This window comes from Eretmochelys imbricata, chromosome 1 (assembly GCF_965152235.1).
Source record: "Eretmochelys imbricata isolate rEreImb1 chromosome 1, rEreImb1.hap1, whole genome shotgun sequence".
Classification (NCBI taxonomy): Eukaryota; Metazoa; Chordata; order Testudines; family Cheloniidae; genus Eretmochelys; species Eretmochelys imbricata.
This window is the reverse complement of record NC_135572.1, coordinates 64,921,198-64,939,435: the sequence shown is the minus strand read 5'-3', so window position 1 is coordinate 64,939,435 and position 18,238 is coordinate 64,921,198. Positions and strand designations below refer to the sequence as shown.

At 44.8% G+C, this 18,238-nt stretch overlaps 1 protein-coding gene across 1 annotated transcript; it reads left to right on the top strand.

Moving 5' to 3' along the window:
* The first annotated feature begins 1,532 nt into the window (after positions 1-1,532).
* Positions 1,533-16,478, top strand: CNMD (chondromodulin). The gene is made up of 7 exons (XM_077806842.1): positions 1,533-1,604; positions 1,851-1,991; positions 5,967-6,107; positions 8,570-8,683; positions 10,793-10,946; positions 13,132-13,340; positions 16,263-16,478. The coding sequence occupies exons 1-7, from the start codon at positions 1,533-1,535 to the stop codon at positions 16,476-16,478; spliced, it is 1,047 nt and encodes a 348-aa protein (XP_077662968.1).
* The last annotated feature ends 1,760 nt before the right edge of the window (positions 16,479-18,238 follow it).

The window sequence follows — 18,238 nt, the reverse complement described above, 5'->3', positions numbered from 1 at the left end:
CTAATAATTTTCCATGTGGAACTATATCCAGTGCCTTACTGAAATCTAGGTAGATTAAAAAATCAGTTATTTTCTCGAAGAAAGAGATCAGGTTGGTCTAGCACAAACCATTTGCTGGAGTTAATGGAGCCACATTGATTTACACCATCTGAGGATCTGGTTCATTAGCATTTACTTTGCAACCCTATTGTCTGTCAGACTGATATAAAAACTCCTCTCTCCCCACCCTACACCACTCCATCCAAACCACAGGCATGGAAGGGCTGACCACAGTCATGTCACATTCAGCTTGAATCTCTGCACTAGTTTCCATTTTCTTCCAAACTCTGCTTCTCATTCTCCGTAACTTATTTACCAATAACTAAGACTATGCCATGGAGGACACGGATTCCAGGACTTCCAGAGACCTCAGCTCTCAGCTGATGCGGGCAGCGGGGGTACCCGAAGCTCTGAGCCACGGTTGGGGGCACCCGCAGCTCCAGAGGAACTGCAGAGCTGTCAGCCACAGAGTCGGTGGGTGCTGGACCACCCCCCCACTCCCCTCCGGCAGCAGGACTTGGGCTCTCATCTCCCCATCAGACCCATTTTGTCAGTTATTTTTTTAATAAAAGTCTGGGACAGGTCACTGGCTTCCATGACTTTTTGCTTGTTGCCCTTGACCTATCTCAGACTTTTACTAAAAATAACCGTGTCAAAATCTTACCCTTACCAATAACCATCCTCTTCCAGAGAGAGGAAGAGGGCTCAGCTTCCCTTCACCCATGAGGCTCCCCAAGATCTTGAGGAGCTTTCACCCACCTCTTTCCTTTTGATCATTTCTCCCCCCTGATTCCTCTTCCCCATTTCCACCTCACCTAATGGAGGAGCTGAGAGGACAGGCACCGCCTGGGCAGAGTCATCCTACCTCGGGCTCCGGGCAGCTGCTCAAGGAGCCCCCCAAAGGTGTGAAACCCTAAGGTGTCTCCACTGCTGAGGATCGCCAAGCACCCGCAGGTGGCAGAGCGGGCGCCAGGCACAAGCAGACTAAGCAATTGCTTAGGACTCCAAGCAGCTCCAGGGGCCCCCTGCTAATTATTAGTATGTGTTGTGGGGCAGGCGGGGGTCTAACGTATTCCTGCTTAGGGCCCCCAATGGGCTGGGCACTGGGAGGCGGGCCTGGGCCAGCTGTCAGAGGGCTCCCCATAGCACCTGGCCGTGCCGGCCAACACACCCACGCTTTGGCGGCTCCCTCCTCCGCGCGGAAGGCAAGAGCGGCGGAGAGTTACTGCCCGGCGGGCGGGCGGCAGCAGCCGGGGGGCCCGGGAGGTGACTGAAACCCTGCTCGGGTTGAGGCCGGTCGCTCCGGCCCCGCGGGGCAGCAGCGTTCAAAGGGGGCCATTGTATCCCGAGCCTGGCGCTCCGGCTGGGGCGGGGAGGCGCGCCTGGGGGCGGGGAGGGGCTGCGGGCTCCACGCCTCTGTGTGCAGCCGAGCCCGGCCGTGCCTCTCCCTCCGGGGCCACAGGAGCTCCGGGTCCAGACGTGCGCGGGCAGCCATGGCCGAGAGCGCGGAGAAAGTGCCCATCGCCCTGGCGGGGCCGGAGGACGTGGAGCGGAGCCTGCCGCCTGTAAGTACCGGGGCAGAGAGAGGGAGTCCCGGCGCTCGGCCCCAGCTGCCTCGCGGGGCAGGTCACCGCTCTGGTGAGGGCGGGAAAGTGGCGGGCGGCGGCGGCGGCGGGGGTCCGGCAGGGGCTGGCTCCGCCAAGCGCCAGCGCTGCTGCTTCCCTCGCCCGCCCGGCTCGGGGCTGAGCTCCCGGGAGAGCTGGGCTGTGAGGCGAGCGGGCTCCTGGGCTGCCTGTCCCCCTTTGCTGCAGGCCTACACGGCGGTGCCGGTGACACCCGCCAGCCCGGGGCGGCTGCTGAAGATCGGGGCCGTGGTGCTCATCGCCGGAGCCCTGCTGCTCCTGTGCGGAGCCATCGGAGCCTTCTACTTCTGGAAGGGGAGCGACCGGCACGTGAGTGGCGGGCGCGGGGCGGGGGCGGGCCGGCCGAGCGGACCTGGTGGAGAGCCGGCCGCAGGTTCCTTGGCTGAGGGTCCGGCGGGGCTGAGTGGTTCCTCTGGCTGTGAAAAGCTACCCCAGGCGCCCAGGCACCGCAGCGGGAGTGGGCGGGACAAGCGCCCGCGCAACGCCAGCAAGGGGGTCGCTGGGTGGCACCCTGTAGAGGAGCTTGTGGGGAAAGTCGGCTGTGGCCGCGCTGCTCAGGGACCAGTCAAGCGCTGGTCCCTGACATCTCCCTGGCACCCTGTAGGAAGGCAGCAAGTTGGTCCCTGTTACCAGAAAGGTTGAGAAACACTGGTCTAGCGCATCTGTGGCTAGCTTAAGACGTGCGCCAGCGGCTGGGCTAGACGCTTGCTCAGTTTGAGAGTTAAGAGCCAGCACTTTCAGCTACAAAACATGATCCGAATTCTAAACAAGCCATTCTTCCCCCGCCTCCCATCCAGAATGCTTGGTAAATATTCCGAAGTGGTTGGAGCACAGAAAATATAAGGGAACAACAATCAGAAAGATCAATCTTGGAGTAGTGGAAACTGGGTCACCGACTGTACTTAGAGTATTGCTAACTGGGACAGGCAATAATTAAACAAAGGTGGGCAGGAGGTGTCAATTCCAACAGTAAACCCATCTGTTTACCACGCTGGATAGTGATAGTCTTGTAAGAAGGTATTGCACTGAAGTTTTTAAATCTGATTTAAATCTGAGTGAAACAAAGACAAGAATTATGAACCCAAGTATTTACATTTTGGAAACAGACATTTTTCTATTAAACCAATTTTTAAATTAACTGCTTGAATTTAATGAGAATCACAACCACACTGGAAACATTACTTGACTGGTTGCCAAGTTCTGTAAGTAGCATACCTCTCTCCCCCATACCTCAGTATAAAAACTCTTTTCTTTCCTGTCCATTTGGTGTAGCATGATGGAAACTGATATCAGGAATAAACATAAAATGTATCCTTGGGATCACAGACAAAAGCTACATCTACTTTTGCTCATAAATCTTCAAAGCATTCACTGTTTCCCCCCATCCTTTCCCAGGAGATTCACATAATAAGCAAATTTCAAGCATCAGGACAAAATGGTGGTGAAAGAAATGCCACGTCATCCAAATGCTGATTGCACATCATACTTTGACACTTAAATATATGGTGTACCAGACTGTATTTAGTCTACTCATAGGTTTGATTAAGGACCAAAATTATTTCACTATGTACCTAGTAGTTTAAATGTGTGCTGAACATGGACACAAAAGCTCGTAGTATATTAGTTGCAAAATGATTTTAAAAATCTTGATAATTTATATTTGGGTGGAGAGAACTTTTCTCAATTTAGGTTACATGACAAAATCCTGTGTCAAAAGGGACAGAGATGAAAACTCAGGGGTTAGTTTAAAGAAGCAAACTTTCAAGGAATAGTGATCATCAGAATAATTCTAAATATTATCTTTCCTTTATGTTTTCAAAGATTTTTAAAATATGAAATGCCAGATATGTGAATTTGATTTTCATTTGCTCATCATTGGGGGGGAGGGATAGCTCAGTGGTTTGAGCATTGGCCTGCTAAACCCAGAGTTGTGAGTTCAATCCTTGAGGGGGCCATTTAGGGATCTGGGGCAAAAATTGGGGATTGGCCCTGCTTTGAGCAGGGGGTTGGACCAGATGACCTCCTGAGGTCCCTTTCAACCCTGATATTCTGTGATCAGTGACAAGGAGAATGAGTCTCATTGAATTTACCAAGGAGCCTTTTCTGCACTCCATGCTCAGGCAAGACTCCTATTTACTTCAGCAGGAGCCTTGTCTGAGTTAGGAGTGCAGAATCGGTCCCTTAATTTGTAGGGAAAGTGTTTCAATATGATATACATTTTAGCCTGTAGGGTACAACTGCTTGACATTTAATATTTTTTTAAAGACAATTTATAGCAAACCCAAAATCCAGAGAGAAAAGAAAAAAGTTACAGTAAAAGCTGTGTTATCCAGCACTTTACCAACCGTAAAGCTCTAGAAACTGGCATTTCTGATGTCTCCTAATACAAATCTTCAATAGAGTTGCCAGGTATCCAGTTGGCTTGGGGCGGGCAGCTCCCTACCTGACTCCGCGTGGCTCTCTGGAAGCGGTGACATGTCCCTGCTGTTCCTAGGAGGAGGAACGGCCACAGGGGCTCTGTCCACTGTCCCTCCCCCGCCCCACCCTGATCGCTGGCTCCACGGCTCCCATTGGCTGGGAACCGAGGCCAATAGAGGCTGCATGGGCAGCGCCTGCATGCTGAGGCAGCACACAGAGCCACTTGGCTGTGCCTCCGCCTAGGAGCAGCAGGGACATGTTGCCACTTGCGAGGAGCAGCCCAAGGTGAGTGCTGCCCAGATCCAGCACCCCAAAACTGCTCCAGTGCCCCAACCCCCTGCCCTGAGCCCCCTCCCACACCCAAACTCCCTCCCAGAGCCAGTGCCCCCAGCCCTGAGCCCCCTCCCACACCTAAACTCCCTCCCTCCATTGGTAAGTATAACTCTTAGTTAACTGGAATTTTTGACTTATCGGCACCCCCCCATTCCCTTAACAGGCCAGATAACAAAGCTTTTCCTTCATAGTAAGAAGACAGGCTGCTTCAGGACTCAGTGTAAGAGGGGCCTGAATGGGAGATGGGCCAGAGAATGAGTAAGGTGTTAATAGTCCAGTTTGCAGTGATGGTTTTGATAAATAGATAGCAGATCAATTATAGGACAGAGTCTCATTTTTTGGTCTGTTTAGTTTCGCAACACTTGCATTATTTTAGCGTATTTCTGCTTTTTGTTCAAACAGATGCATTAAAAATATCTTTTTAGTAAGTGGGTTTCTTTTCCCTTACCTAAGGCTCTTGTCCCATCTCAGGAAGCTGGTAGTAATGCCATCAATTAAGAACTGAATCTTTTTTTAAAAAAGAGTAGAGTGTATTCTGATTGGTACAGAAATAGATAAAATGTAAACCTTAAGCTGCAGAGTCAACACCCAACACTAAGCTATTGTTTCAGACTTCCCTCAGACTCAGGAAGCCAACGCTTTGTTGATTCACATTTGGAAGGTTTTCTTTGCAACCATAAGACTTATGATTTTTTTAAAATAAAAATAAACTCGAATTCTACTGCAACTAATGGGGCTCACAAAAAAGTGTTATCATCTTATACCAGCTCAGTCTATATACTTTGGATATGGAATTAAGTACTATCTATATAGACCCAGTCTTGCATTTCTCATGCAAGAATTCAGTGGAAGTCTTGGATGTATGAATAATACAGGATTGAGTCTCTATTTGTAAAAGACAATCAATTATGTTTAGCACCTTAATTTTTTCCCTAACAAAGAGTTGCAAGCAGAAAAAATTGATTTCTAGACTAATACTGTGAACTTTATTGAAACTTTGTTTATATACAGACTTTTTAAGAATAAAAGTAAACTCCTTCTGTTGGTACTTATGGAAGTATTGATATTTAAACAACGCTCACCCCACTCAGAGACAGCTACATGCAGCTTGCTACATTCAAGAGACTCTCTTTCTAAGTACCTAAACAGTATCTAACTTCTCCAAGCAAGAGTCCCAACAGATCAAACTAAGGAGTACAGTGGGGATGACCTCTGGGGGAAATCAGCTTCTTCTGATCCTCCCATACAATACGATTTAGACCAGTTCCTAAACCCCATGTAACCTTGGAACCAAATTATTCTACATTCAGTGCGTATGGATGTAAAGCTGGCAGGATTGATATTGCCTGAAACCATCAACGTCTGTTTTATTAGTATGGTCTTGACTGCTGAGGATTCTGTAATGAAAGTGTAAGTATGGATAAAAGCCAGTAACCTGAAGAGGGACATGACAATCAGATTGGCACCACACTTGTTCTTATAAAAGCTAGGAAGATACAAAAATGCGTGCTAATGTTCTTTATTCAATTACAGATTTACAATGTCCATTATACTATGAGTATTAATGGAAAAGTACAAGAGGGATCAATGGAAATAGATTCTGGGAACAACCTAGAGACCTTTAAAACTGGAAGTGGAAATGAAGAGGCTATAGAAGTTCATGATTTCCAGATAGTAAGTACATTTGACAGATCTTGCAGATAAGACATTCTCCAGTGTTGGATTCTAAAGACATGTCTACAATGCAATTAAAAACCCGTGGCTGGCCTGTATGAGCTGATTCGGGCTTGGGCAGAGGGGCTGTTTAATTCTGATGTAGACGTTCAGGCTCGGGCTGGAGCCCAGGCTCTAGGAGCCCTGTGAGGTGGGAGTGTCCCAGACCTCAGGCTGCAGTCCACGCCCGAACATCTACACCGCAATTAAGCAGCTCCTTAGCCTGGGCCCATGTCAGCTGTCACGGGCCAGCCATGGGTTTTTAATTGCAGTGCAGACATACCCTAAGAAGGGGCCCAGTCCTACACCTATTGAAGTCAATGGCAAAACTACCATTGACTTCAAAGGGAGAAAGGTTGAGCCCTAAATGAGGTAAATGCAGCATCTAGAACAAAAGAAACCATTAGTTCCAGGTAGGGTTGGTGAGGGAAGCAATGTGGGTCTTTCTGGCCCTGCCCCTCCCCATCTGTTGGTTCCATGAACGAGGCGGAGATAACTGGGCCTCCCTGCTTTTGCGCAGGCCCAGGGAGATCCATGCACATACACGTGGGATGCATAACCCCCACATCATCTGAAAGCTGCTCTTCAGCCCCTTGTGAAACTTGTGGTAACATCAACCTTACAACTTTGTTGGCAACTGAATTAAAATGCTGATGATAAGCCTCTTGTCATTTACCTTCACTATTCCACATCTGCACAGCAGTCCCAGCTCAGTGGAGAGTCCATGAATTCTTCCATCCTTGGACCCTCATGACAAATATGAGCTGCTGGGTAAGTGCAGCCAAAAATACCCACCCCAGAGCGGTTGTGACAATGTGTTGTGCATCTAGGTTGATGAGGGTGGTGGAAAAACTGGCGCCAAAAAATACCTGCCTTCAGTTATTGAGTGCCAAGGGTCAAGCTCCAGGAAAGCAAATGGACCAAGCCAGTTAGGTTTTGACCCTGCAAGGAGTGGAAACAACTTGAAGTGTAAGCTGGAAAGAATACCAAGGAGATAGAGAAGTACCTGTTGCAAATGCCATATACTAGGAACTCTAGGATAAGTTGGCATGTGAACCTATTTACACATTTGGAGCAATAGAGTTCTAAGCTAGGCAGAGCTGTGACATGGAGATGGCTACGTTATGTATATCACTAAGGTCAAGAAAGTCCCCATGTGTTAAGTGATGCTTTGATCACTGGAGCAGGATCATTGAACAAGGCCAGGGTGACCATTTTAGGAAAACAGCCTGCATCCTGGGTGACAGGAAGGTATCACAGAAACATATCTTGACTATCTCAAAGTGGCAGAGCTACATCCTGGGGGGCCTACTTTTTCTCAGCCTCTGAAGAAAAGAATGACCCCAGTGACATTGTATATATCCATCAATAGTCAGCAGAAGGGCTCTTGTCATGCTGTAGCTTGTACATAAAGATCTGTTCACCTATTTCCTCTGAAGCAAAATAGAACAAAATGGTGGATAGACAAGACAATTGCTGAAATTACAAGGGTAGGCTCTCTGTGTCCTGTAGGGAGAATCAAACCCACATGGCAGCACAGAAAATGCTACATTTGAATTGGAGGGAGAAGACTTAAGAAAGGCTACCCTGTAGTTACCATATATCAATGAATGGTCTCTAATGTCAATATGTTTGAAATACAGGGACTTTTTGTGTCATTTATTTAGGATTAGAAACCACATTACATTTATTTATTTATTTATTTATACATTTATTTAGGATTAGAAATACATTACAACAACACTGGAATTCTGTCTTGGTTATCATTTCATTATGAACTTCTGTGCATAAAAAGCATCATGGTATAGAAAAAAAAATCAAAGTTGTATGTCTAAACTTAGGCACCTACATCCATACCTATGACCTGATTTTCATATCTTTAATAGTAAGTGCCTCAGATAAGTGCAGAGGTCTGTCTAGACTGGGAAAAAGTTACTAGGTTATAATACAAATGGCTAACATGATTTTAAGGATGTTAAACTGCGTCAATATTAGGTGCTAAGTGATGTGTCAAATCTTGTTAGCTAACTCCTTTTTCCCTAGTCTAGACAGGCCCTCTCCAATAGAAATTGCAGATGCTCAGCACCTCTGAAACTTTAGCCACTTCTTTGGGTACCTAAATTAGGTGCCTTCATTTAGGAACTCAAGATTAAAATTTCACCTGGTTTGTTTAAATGTTTACAGCTAAAATAGTGATACAACAGAATTTGGGTCAATTTCAGAATGGACTTTTGTTTTTAAAAAATCAAAAAACATGTTTTATTGTCAGTTTTTTGTTGTTTTTTTTTTAAAAAAAACAGGAACTCTGAAGTCCCCAAATTCAGTGAATACCTTAATGTTATATGAACAGAGTTTATATTGTTTTGTTTTAAGCAATTGGGTGACATGTCCATGCATGTAACCACAAAAGGTCTATTTTGTAGGGCATCACTGGAATCCGTTTTGCTGGAGGAGAGAAATGCTACATTAAAGCACAAGCTAAAGCTCACATCCCCGATGTCAATACTATGACTAAAGAAAGCCTCTCGTTTGATCTGGTAGGGAGCAATTTAAAAAAAATTCTTAACTCTATATAAATAACGATTTTAAAGGTCATTTAAATACACATATCAAATGATCTAGTAGGTCTTTTGGGGTCCTGGAAGGGAGGAGTGAGCGCTTCTGGCAGGCACTGATGGGCACTGCTTCTACTGTTGCTGGGATGGGTTGCATGAGAGAGACTAAATGTCTAACAGAGACTCACAGAAAAATCATCCCCCCACCAAAACTCCTGCCTCATCATCAGGACAGGAGAAAATCGTGGTGTACAAAAATTGCAGAACTTCCAAAATGAGGATGTCCCAACTCTGCCTATTTGTTGTAATCTAGAATATGCAGTAATACATACTCATTTACTTAAAAAAGAAAGAGAAAACTCTCTCTAAAACCAACAAGAAAGTGCCATGAGTCAGATCCAAAGTCCACTGAAGTCAGTGGGAATATTTCCAGTGACTTCAGCAGGCTTTGGATCAGCCCCCAGAGGTAGGTACCGAGATCGCCTCTACCCTCCCTTGTTATTTTAAGGATGTATGGACTTCATGGCCTAATTGGAATAATTTAACATAATTAAGCACAGGCAATTTTTCTTTTTATTAAAAAATAAAAGGACGTTACATTCATCCAGTATTAAATTTCCACTGTTGAAAAAATGTCAGGTTTGCAAAATTAAGGTTCCAATTCAGTATTAACTTGGTCACATTACAGATGTGTAGAGTGTTTTGTTCCTGCTTTCTGTGTACTGTTTAAAAGATGTATTATATGAATTTTGCTGTTTCTGTGATAAAACATATGCATCAAATAGATGGGATGGGCAATCCAACGCAACTTAATGCTACTGTTAGAACATTAAACTTCCTTTGCTGCCTAATTTTTCTGATCAAGTGTGCAACCGAAATGTTGAGTTAGTCTTTACATTTATTTTTTTTTACTATAAATAAATTAAAAATTAACTTGTTTCTGGTCTAATACATATTTGATCATGACCAACACTAAATACAAAATGGTAAATTAAAGTAAGTTTATTGCTACTTAAAGTACATTTGCCCACAAAAAAGTACATTTGCCCACAAAAAATCTGGGGTAATTTCATTTAAGATAAACAATTGGATTCTTTTTATCTTCAAATGTTAGCTCCAGTTAAGTTATTTCAGATGCTGACAAAAGCCCAAGTGGGAGAATATAAATGATGTGCTGCTCTCACTGGATAGTGAATTTAGATGACTCAAGACATCCTACAAAAATCAATAAATACATTAAAGGAATAACTTGGCAAAATAAATTGATCTAGTGGATTATCAATCCAAATATCAGATACTTATATGGAGGGAATTCAGAAGTTTTACTTCAAAATCATATTGATTTTCTTGATGAACAAGACTTTTTGAGGATGTTTCACTGCTGCTAAGAAATAGCTAACATGTTTTATGTAAAATAATACTTTGAACTAAAAACTATAAAGAATAAATCACTGGCATTTTCCTACATTACTTTGAAGATATGAAACCAAAACCTGCAGGGTACACTTCAAAATGAAGGCTCCTTTAACTTCTAGCTTTTGGGCAACTGAATTGCTGTTATTGAACAAGACCTTTAGTCAGACCCATCATATTAACTTAAAATTGTAGCTGTATGCAAACTAAAACTTTCACTAACTCTCAGGAATATGTCTATTATGGAAGTGCCCTAACATTTCTATGCATTCAGAACAATGCAAGCAAACACACCTAAAAAATTATGGGCCAGATTCTTAGCTGGTATAAATCAAGATAGTCGTTCTGAAGTCAGTGGATCTACACCAATGTACACCAGCTTAGAATCCGGTCCTATGGGCTGACTGTTCGCCCCATTAAAGACAAAGGAAGTGAAATCCTGGTAGTTTTGCAATTGATTTCAGTGGTGACAAAATTTCACCCCCGGAGTCTTTCCATTGATTTCAATTGGAACAAGATGTGGCTGTGTGCATGTAGTACATAAAACAACATTTCAGATCCGTTCCACGCGAAGCGTCTATGTTTGGCATCTGGCTATTAACAGAAAGCTGCTTCTACAGAATACACAGAGCCCCTGTTCATTGAGCTAACAATGGATTTTATGCTGCCTCCTTACAGGAAGATGAAATCATGCCAGTTAAATTTGATGAAAATTCCCTTATCTGGGTGGCTGTAGATCAGCCGGTTAAGGATAACAGCTTCCTAAGTCCCAAAATTTTAGAGCTTTGTGGAGATCTTCCTATTTTCTGGCTTCGACCAACATACCCAAAAGGTAATTTTTCTTTCACTTAAACACTACCCTCCCTTCCTCCCCTCTCTCCCCCAATAAACGTACACCAGCAGGGTGTCTAGCTAGTAGAGCTGCACAGTTGTGGCCCTCATTGCTCTTCTCCCATGTAGGCTGGTGCTGAAACCCCCTACCCAGTACACAGAGAATGCTAAGGTCTCCATGTGGAGCTGCTCAGCCTGGGCTCCCCCCCTCAAACAGACCCACCACACAACTTCAGTGGAGGGGAGGGCTAAAGGGTTTAACACCTCAGGGATGGCCAAGGCTGGAGATGGGACATTGGACAGAGCTCTGAGGTGGCACTGCACATTCTCTCTCTCAGGTGGTTGGTTCTTGCTCATCCGTATGTGAAGTTGGGAAGGAATTTTCCCCCAGGGCACATTGGCAATGACCTTGCGTGGGGGGTGGGGTGCTTTAACTTTCCTCCACTGTGTGTGGGTGCTGGTCAATTGCCAGGATTATCTGGGTATATCTCACTTAATCATTTCGCATCATGGGGGCCTTGGGCACTGGTTACATCTGTGGCACCTAATACAGTAGGACCCCATTTATTTGAGCCTCCATTATCCGGCTCTCCGTATTAACCAAACCACCAGCTGCCCAGGGCTGACAGTGGTGGAGCTCAGGCTCTCAACCCCAGACAACTGGGGTTTGGGCTGTCAGCCCTGGGCATGGCAACAGCCCAAGCCCTGCCATACGTGGGGCTGACAGCTAGAACCCAACCAATTCTCCGGTTTATCCAGATTTTTGGTTATCCAATCTGACCCTTTTCCCAATGAGAACTGGTAACCGGGGTTCCACTGTAGCCTAATCTCCTGTGGGCTGTAATATTTTGGTCTCATTTGGGTTGGTGGGTGAAGTGTGTGGGTGGTGTTGGTGGCCTGTGGTACAAAGGAGATCAGGCTAGATGAATTAGTGGTCCTTTCTGGCCCTAAACTCTGACTTCTAACTTCCTAGGATTTGTAGGTGGCCTGTGGGGGATTGAGGGCATATACTTTGCTAGGGAGACCTTGTGAGATTCGCGAGGCAGGGCCAGCAGCATAAGAGGAGGTGGGCAGGGAATGTGCTGCTATACAGGAGGCAAGGGGTGGTGTTCAGGCACTTGCCAGGGAGATTAGCAAGAGGGTCCTCATTTAGTCCAGTGGAGGGAGCAGGAGGAAGAGATTCCTCCCCAGGGGTTGGAGGAAGAGGATGAAAGGAACCAGAGAAGAGTTTGCTCCTCCTTGGTGCTCTAAGGGTATATCTACACAGGTGCTGTGAGCTGTACTTCTTAGCTTGGGTAGCCATCTGTGCACTACCTCTGCTCAAGCTGCTGCCTAAAAATGGCAGTGTGGCCACTGCAGCATGGGCAGCAGCTCAGGCTAGCTGCATGAATATGTAGCCAAGGGGTGGGGCAGGACTGGACTCAGGTGGCTAACCCAAGATGTTGTGGCCACACTGCTATTTTTAGCATGATAGCTTGAGCAGAGCTCGCGTATGTTCGTCTGTCCAAGTTGGGAATTACACCTCCTGGCTGCTGTGTAGCCGTACCCAGAGATTTAATACTGATATACAAAATACAGGCTAGAAAAATGAAATAAGTGGCAACGTTGAGTATTTTGGGGATGAGAGTTGCTAATATTTTTTCATGACTAATGGGAGCCAAATTTGCTTATTAAAATTTTCCACTGTTTTCCTGTGGCCTTGCACATGGCCATTATGCATCAAAAGAGTATTGTCAAAGTTGGCCAGGAGTATTTTAAACAATGTTTACAATCAGGTCATTTGGAGCTGGACACAAGTCTGTCTCCTGCCAAATGTTTCTTTCTATCAAAAATGCACAGTAATGACATGAAGATAGTTGCTCTGGTTGACTGCTGGCATAGCTATTAATTCTCTTAGCATCTCTGGCCACTCACTGCATCCAGAGGCCCTTCCCCCATCCTGTTCTTTGGGCCACCCATCCATTTGTTTGGGGAAAAAAAGACAAATCTCTCACACATATAGACAGAATGATATAGACTGTGTATGGAATAGGTGGAAAGACAAGTAGCTCCCATTTGAAGCCGATTAATCTTTGCAGTACAGCTATGCAATCACACTTTCATGAATGGGTAACAAAATATGGTCCTTGAACTAGTGGAAGAACATGTTTTAAAACACCTATGTACTCCTATGACTGTTTCTGCAGATAGCCAGAGAAAGAAGCGAGAAATCAAGAGAAAAATACGTCAAACTCAATCAAACTTTGATCTGGACCAAATTGAAGCTACTGCTGGCATAGTAAATACCAGGTCACCTACTACCCAGACTGTTCAAAAACCAGAACGCCAATCTAACGCTACTGGTCCCAGTGAGCAAGATTCTAGTTCAAACTTTAATCCAGAAAATCCGTATCATGTGAGTACATATCTATTTGCCTTAGAATCCCCTTCAGAGCATTTGATTTTGCAGGTAGGTATGTAACTTTATTAAGTACTCATTTTTAGATATCGATCCATTTAAAATGGACTTAAAAAAATTATAACACCAATTTGTCGATTCAAACTTTCATTCGATAGTGCAGTTATTTATAAATTCCATTCACCAGAAGTAACTAATATAGTTTTTGTTATCATTAGTCCCCAAAGTATGGTGAAGAAGTAGATACTGTCCTTAGGCTGGTGAATTTAAGATAATTTTGCAAGACTGCTGTAGTGAGTCCAGTTTAATACAGAAAACTAGATACATCTGATACAGATAATGCATTACCATAACGACAGCAAATTTAATCTGCCTCAGGCAGATAGTTGACACTGATCATTAACTGATAAAAAGAAAACAATAAAAATGCAGAGTCAGCTAGTTAGAAACTAGCTTATTCATGAAACATGTAAGAGTATGTGTGTGTGAGAGAGAGTGTGAGAGAATGAGAGTGTGCATACAACTTTTTGGATAAAATGCATTGTGACTAGCCACACCTGCAATGGGACAAGTACTGTTGCGATTGAAGTCAATGGAAATTTTGCCACTGATTCTTCAGAAATCAGGATCAGGCTAAACTGTGGCTGTCAGACAGTTCACAGAGCTCTTTCTGGCAATCTGCAGAATGGAATCCTTTTAAAATAATGCAGTGAAAGAACTTGGAGAAAGATGGGTCCAGGACAGAATCTTATTTTCTCTCTCATATGAAGAGATCAACAGAATGAAAATGTGAAGAGTCCCGTTTCCCTAAGACCATCACAGTACTGCAAAACAATTAACTGTACAGCAAGCCACTTCCACTCTACTGCACCAACATCAGACAATTTACAGGACTGTTTGGTACAGCAGGGATAAAGTTATTTTAATAGAATGTTGTCACAAGATCAATGTCTCCTGCTTTGAAAATAAGTCACAGCTTTGTCCTGACATTTATGTAACAGCAGGAGATCGTTATCCCGTGACAGTGTTCTACTCAGTTGACATCTCTTAATTAGGCTTAAGCTAATCACTCCAAAGAAGAACTAAATTGACTTTATTTCTTATGAATTCAGTTAAGTAGAAGCAGCATTGGCCCCAAAAGCAGAACTAAACCCTGCCACTGAAGGGGAGGAACTATCTGGGATAAGAGCCATAGAGATGAGACAATGGGGCCTGAGAGGTAGAGCCATTATCCCTCTGGAGAGTGGGAGCAGTACAGTTGGTATAGGATCCCCTGCAGAGCTCTCTCTGACAGTCTTCCTGCCAGTGGGAACCTGTGTTACCCCAAAAACAGATTTTAGGTGCTCCCCAGAGTAGCTCACCTAGTGCCTCCTTCTGGATTTACCAAAGGCTCCCTCAAAACAGCTCACCTGTTAACCAATCTTTTCTCACCAGGTCTGGGTCTCCCGGGTGGCTAAGGAAATAACTGGAGGACACGGATACAGCCTTTTGATAAATGATTGTCACAAGCAGTATTCTTTCCAAAACAAGGCACCCCTTTATTGGTGCAAACACAAATCCTTAACACAGTAGCACAAATCCCCGACACCACAGGCTAAGCATCCCAACCCACAGGAACATAAAGATCCTAAGTGGCTGTGCCCCACTTCAGATGGCCAGTCTTGCACAGGTTGCTGCAGCTGACAGGTCTCATCTTTCTCTGGTCTCGGCTTCTTCTCTCTCTCTCTCTCTGTCTCCCCCTGCGTGTCAGTCTCTACACTTCTCGCACCTTCTCCTCAGACACTGTGTGGTAACTGCTTCCTAGTCAGATGGTGCTACAATGCTAGGTGTCTAGAATCCATCACACAATGGGAAAAGAGGTGGTTAAAGGAAAGGTAAATTTAATCTGAATATCCTGAAAGCCAACAGTAATAGGCTGTGGAACAGTCCTCTTGGGAAAGAGGTGGAAGGTCCATCACTTGGGACTTACTTAAAATTAGACTGGATGGAACAGAGGTGGGCAAACTACGGCCCATGAGCCACATCCAGCCCATGAGCCACATCCAGCCCATGGGACCATCCTGCCTGGCCCTTGAGCTCCCAGCTGGGGAGGCTAACCCCCTGGCCCCTCCCCTGCTGTCCCCCATCCCCCACAGCCACGCCACCCCACGGGCAGTGCGGCTGCCAGTCCTGCCGCTCTGAGTGGCATGGTAAGGGGGCGGGGAGCAGGGGGTCCCAGGGTGCAGTCAGGGGATAGGGGTGGGGTCCTGGGTGGCCTGGCAGGGGCAGGGGTGTGGATAAGGGTCAGGGCAGTCAGGGGATAGAGAGCGGGGGGGTTGAATCCCAGGTGGGTGGCTGGGGAGGTGGATCCTGGGAGGGGACAGTCAGGGGACAAGGAGGAGGGCAGGCTGGATGGGTCGGGGGTTTTGAGGGGGGCAGTCAGGGGGAGGAGGCGGATAGGGGGCAGGGCCAGGCTGTTTGGAGAGGCACAGCCTTCCCTACCCAGCCCTCCATACAGTTTCGAAACTCCGATGTGGTCTTTGGGCCAAAAAGTTTACCCACCCCTGGGATAGAACATTAGACAATGCAAAGTAGGGCACAGTCCTGTAGATACAGGCAGATGGACTGGATAACCCAGGTTTTTTCCGATTCTTAAATTTTACTGTTAGAGCTTTCACAAAAAGTTGGGAAAGTAAAATAATAATGAAACTCAGACAGCCTGATTCCCCATTGTGTTCCTCTAGTTTTATAACGGAGAGTCCAGTGTAGATGTGGAGTAATGCAGTGGCAAATCAGGCCACTAAAAGCCTGGCCCTCTTGAAGTCAACAGGAGTTTTGCCATTGACTTCAGTGGGACCAGTATTTGACCTGTTATCTTTTACGGAGATAATATGAATGCAGGGAACTTCATCTTCTCTCATTTTGTATTTTACATTTCAGCAACTTGAAGGCGAAGGGATGACTTTTGACCCAATGCTGGACCACGAAGGTGTGTGCTGTATTGAATGTAGACGAAGTTACACACAATGCCAGAGAATTTGTGAACCTCTTATGGGCTATTACCCATGGCCCTATAACTACCAAGGATGTCGTTCTGCCTGCCGAATTATTATGCCCTGCAGCTGGTGGGTTGCCCGTATCTTGGGTGTCGTGTGAGATGGAGTATTCAGATCATTGATGAAATAAGCAGGAGTCCGACAAACTGATAAAAGACTACAGCCAAAGCCGCATTACCAATCTCAGCTTTTAAAACACTAAAGTGTATGTTAATGTATCAAAATGAGGTCAGTCATTCTAGATGTAAATAAATAAAACCTTTAATTAATATTTCATTAGCTTTACAAATGCTGAGCATAATTTGCATTCTTCTAGAAAACTGTACACTAAAACCTATTGAAATGTGGAATTTAAGACTCCCCAAAACAGATTATAGTAACTGTGCTTATGATTTAGTTGAGCAGTATAGACACTTGCTTATAGATTCAAATTCAGCATCTCATGACATAGCCCTCTGTTCTGAAATAAGTGTGAAAATTTACATCCAATTAGGTGACTAGCTAAACTTGTGCTCTTGGGAGAACCTTTCAACCATGTAGCGCACTTAAATAAATCACAAGTGAAGTTGCTCCCTGTTGTTCATGCAGTGTTCCCAGATCATTATGAACAGCTATAGACCAATTACAGCATACCTTTCCCACAAAGCTGCCCTGGGGGATGGAGGAATATGCACATTATGTCAGAACCAAAAACAAATGGCAAGGAAAAGGGGCTGCTGAATGGAATGTGCATGGTGAGGAAATCAAAATGCTTTGTGCATCAGCACTTCAGAGTAGCCTTAGTGTCAAAAATCTTGTATCGCTGGTACTGTCTAACAAGTGTCAGCTCTCTAAGACTAACATAATTACACATAGCTGTGGACCAAATAGCCTCAAGGCACAGTATAATCAGAACCCACAACAGCCACTATACATATACATCCTCAAACTATAAACATTCACGGCCACGCTGTGAGCCCTTTATCCCCCCCAGGGGAGCAGTTTCTCACACAAGTAGTTCCATTGGCTTCAGTGGGACTACTCATGTGAGTAACTGCTTGCCACTGGAAATAAAGGACTCACTGTCTAGCCCTCGGTGTTTGAGTAGGCAGTAGGCAGTGATGGGGCTTGCTCCTGCATGGTGCTAAGCATCTCCCTATTGAAGTTACTGGGAGCTGAGACATTTGCAGGATGGCTAGTGATTTATGATTTTTACCTTTAAATAACAGGTCAAATTATGCCTTCCTTACACTGGGTAGGACTTGAACAGTCCTATCAAAATTGATGGGACCACTCACAAAGTACTCCCTATCACGAAGAAGGGGGGCACAATCTTGCCTTGAATTTGGAGGCTGAAGTGGTTGTGGTTGCAAATGCACCTATTCTGACACGTAGCTAACCTGCTTCTAACACTGCTTGCCAGGATCAGAAGAGGAGGAATAATTTGACATACTGATGGTTCAAAAAAAACAATAAAAAAAAAAACATTGCATGAAAAATAAGCAGCCAATCTAAAAAGCAAAATGTTAAATGAGGAAGGTAGAATGAGTGCAGAATAAATTTTATATCTTATTGGCTATTCATATGATCACTTTTTACATTAACTCCCCTCCCCTGCCTTAGTATGGGAAAAATAGAACTTTTTAAAACAAATTCTGCTTTAAAGATGTAACTGAAGATTCTTTGATGGAATTTTAAGGTCTGTTAAACTTGAGATTGGCTTTTAAATCAAGATCTAACCCTGATCATTGTGTGTGTTTTAAAAGCACAGCACTTGTACGCTGAGGCATAAAGGAAAGGTGGTTTCCCCCCCCAAATAAATAATTTTTACTGCAGATTAAAGAAATGTGTAAAAAATGTTCCTCTGTTTTCTGTGCTTGT

What these genes read in the sequence shown, in the direction of transcription:
- CNMD (XM_077806842.1), top strand. Translation starts at nt 1,533, where the DNA reads ATGGCCGAGAGCGCGGAGAAAGTGCCCATCGCCCTGGCGGGGCCGGAG. An exon ending in TGGAGCGGAGCCTGCCGCCT is followed by an intron (nt 1,605 to 1,850) that starts GTAAGTACCGGG and finishes CCTTTGCTGCAG; the next exon opens with GCCTACACGGCGGTGCCGGT. An exon ending in TCGACCAACATACCCAAAAG is followed by an intron (nt 10,947 to 13,131) that starts GTAATTTTTCTT and finishes CTGTTTCTGCAG; the next exon opens with ATAGCCAGAGAAAGAAGCGA.